We start from the raw sequence: 2,728 nt of genomic DNA, 5'->3' as shown, positions 1-2,728 counted from the left end.
GAGGAGAGAGAGACAGAGAGAGAGGGAGAGAGAGAGAGAGTGAAATAGAGAGAGCGAGACTCACGTTCTGAAGTCTTCTCCATGAAGCACCTGTTTCTCAGTAGCCCCGCCCACAGCTGCACGCCGACGATGCCGAAGATGAAGAAGACGAAGAAGAAACAGAGGAGCAGGACGTTACCCAGCATGGGGAGAGTGTCTAGGAGCAGAGTCACCAGGATACGCATACCTACATGACCACAACAAAGAAACAGAGGAGCAGGGACGTTACCCAGCATGGGGAGAGTGTCTAGGAGTAGGGACGTTACCCATGCTGGGGAGAGTGTCTAGGAGTAGGGACGTTACCCAGCATGGAGGAGAGAGAGACTAGGAGCAGGGACGTTACCCAGCATGGGGAGAGTCTAGGAGCAGGGACGTTACCCAGCATGGAGAGAGTCTAGGAGCAGGGACGTTAACCAAGCATGGAGAGAGTCTAGGAGCAGGGACGTTACCCAGCATGGAGAGAGTCTAGGAGCAGGGACGTCACCCAGCATGGAGAGAGTCTAGGAGAAGGGACGTTACCCAGCATGGAGAGAGAGAGTCTAGGAGCAGGGACGTTACCCAGCATGGAGAGAGAGAGTCTAGGAGCAGGGACGTTACCCAGCATGGAGAGAGAGAGTCTAGGATCAGGGACGTTACCCAGCATGGAGAGAGAGAGAGGCTAGGAGCAGGGACGTTACCCAGCATGGAGAGAGAGAGTCTAGGAGCATTGACGTTACTCAGCATGGAGAGAGTCTAGGAGCAGGGACGTTACCCAGCATGGAGAGAGTCTAGGAGCAGGGACGTTACCCAGCATGGAGAGAGAGAGTCTAGGAGCAGGGACGTTACCCAGCATGGAGAGAGAGAGTCTAGGAGCAGGGACGTTACCCAGCATGGAGAGAGAGAGTCTAGGAGCATTGACGTTACTCAGCATGGAGAGAGTCTAGGAGCAGGGACGTTACCCAGCATGGAGAGAGTCTAGGAGCAGGGACGTTACCCAGCATGGAGAGAGAGAGTCTAGGAGCAGGGACGCTACCCAGCATGGAGAGAGAGAGTCTAGGAGCAGGGACGTTACCCAGCATGGAGAGAGAGAGTCTAGGAGCAGGGACGTTACCCAGCATGGAGAGAGTCTAGGAGTAGCAGGGACGTTACTCAGCATGGAGAGAGAGAGTCTAGGAGCAGGGACGTTACCCAGCATGGAGAAAGAGTGTCTAGGAGTAGCAGGGACATTACCCAGCATGGAGAGAGAGAGTCTAGGAGCAGGACGTTACCCGGCATGGAGAGAGAGAGTCTAGGAGTAGCAGGGACGTTACCCAGCATGGAGAGAGTCTAGGATCAGGGACGTTACCCAGCATGGAGAGACAGAGTCTAGGAGCAGGGACGTTACCCAGCATGGAGAGAGAGAGAGTCTAGGAGCAGGGACGTTACCCAGCATGGAGAGAGAGAGTCTAGGAGTAGCAGGGACGTTACCCAGCATGGAGAGAGTCTAGGATCAGGGACGTTACCCAGCATGGAGAGAGAGAGTCTAGGAGCAGGGACATTACCCAGCATGGAGAGAGAGAGTCTAGGAGCAGGGACGTTACTCAGCATGGAGAGAGATAGTCTAGGAGTAGCAGGGACGTTACCCAGCATGGGGAGAGTCTAAAAGCAGGGACGATACCCAGCATGGAGAGAGAGAGTCTAGGAGCAGGGACATTACCCAGCATGGAGAGAGAGAGTCTAGGAGCAGGGACGTTACTCAGCATGGAGAGAGATAGTCTAGGAGTAGCAGGGACGTTACCCAGCATGGGGAGAGTCTAAAAGCAGGGACGATACCCAGCATGGAGAGAGAGAGTCTAGGAGCAGGGACGTTACTCAGCATGGAGAGAGAGAGTCTAGGAGCAGGACGTTACCCAGCATGGAGAGAGAGAGTCTAGGAGCAGGGACGTTACCCAGCATGGAGAGAGAGTGTCTAGGAGTAGGGACGTTACCCAGCATGGAGAGAGAGAGTCTAGGAGCAGGGACGTTACCCAGCATGGAGAGAGAGAGTCTAGGAGTAGCAGGGACGTTACCCAGCATGGAGAGAGAGTGAGTCTAGGAGCAGGGACGTTACCCAGCATGGAGAGAGAGAGTCTAGGAGCAGGGACGTTACCCAGCATGGAGAGAGTCTAGGAGCAGGGACGTTACCCAGCATGGAGAGAGTGAGTCTAGGAGCAGGGACGTTACCCAGCATGGAGAGAGAGAGTCTAGGAACAGGGACGTTACCCAGCATGGAGAGAGTGAGTCTAGGAGCAGGGACGTTACCCAGCATGGAGAGAGTGAGTCTAGGAGCAGGGACATTACCCAGCATGGAGAGAGTGAGTCTAGGAGCAGGGACGTTACCCAGCATGGAGAGAGTGAGTCTAGGAGCAGGGACGTTACCCAGCATGGAGAGAGTGAGTCTACGAGCAGGGACATTGCCCAGCATGGAGAGAGAGAGTCTAGGAGCAGGGACGTTACCCAGCATGGAGAGAGAGAGTCTAGGAGCAGGGACGTTACCCAGCATGGAGAGAGAGAGTCTAGGAGTAGCAGGGACGTTACCCAGCATGGATAGAGAGAGTCTAGGAGTAGCAGGGACGTTACCCAGCATGGAGAGAGTCTAGGAGCAGGGACGTTACCCAGCATGGAGAGAGAGAGTCTAGGAGCAGGGACGTTACCCAGCATGGAGAGAGTGAGTCTAGGAGCAGGGACGTTA

At 55.1% G+C, this 2,728-nt stretch overlaps 1 protein-coding gene across 1 annotated transcript in view; it reads right to left on the bottom strand.

Annotated features, from left to right (window-relative positions):
• Positions 1-14: 14 nt before the first annotated feature.
• The window catches only part of LOC116369304 (voltage-dependent T-type calcium channel subunit alpha-1H-like), a gene marked incomplete at its 3' end in the record, with an annotated part of 21,988 nt that continues 19,274 nt past the window's right edge, over positions 15-2,728 (bottom strand). The window contains exon 4 of the mRNA XM_031819431.1: positions 15-226. Within this exon, the coding sequence (XP_031675291.1) occupies positions 15-226 (212 nt within the window). The remainder of the gene's footprint in view (positions 227-2,728) is intronic.

The sequence above is a fragment of the Oncorhynchus kisutch genome, unplaced genomic scaffold (genome assembly GCF_002021735.2).
Source record: "Oncorhynchus kisutch isolate 150728-3 unplaced genomic scaffold, Okis_V2 scaffold2149, whole genome shotgun sequence".
In the NCBI taxonomy this organism is placed as follows: domain Eukaryota; kingdom Metazoa; phylum Chordata; class Actinopteri; order Salmoniformes; family Salmonidae; genus Oncorhynchus; species Oncorhynchus kisutch.
The sequence above is the reverse complement of the archived record's forward strand: the minus strand, read 5'-3'. Positions and strand labels throughout refer to the sequence as shown.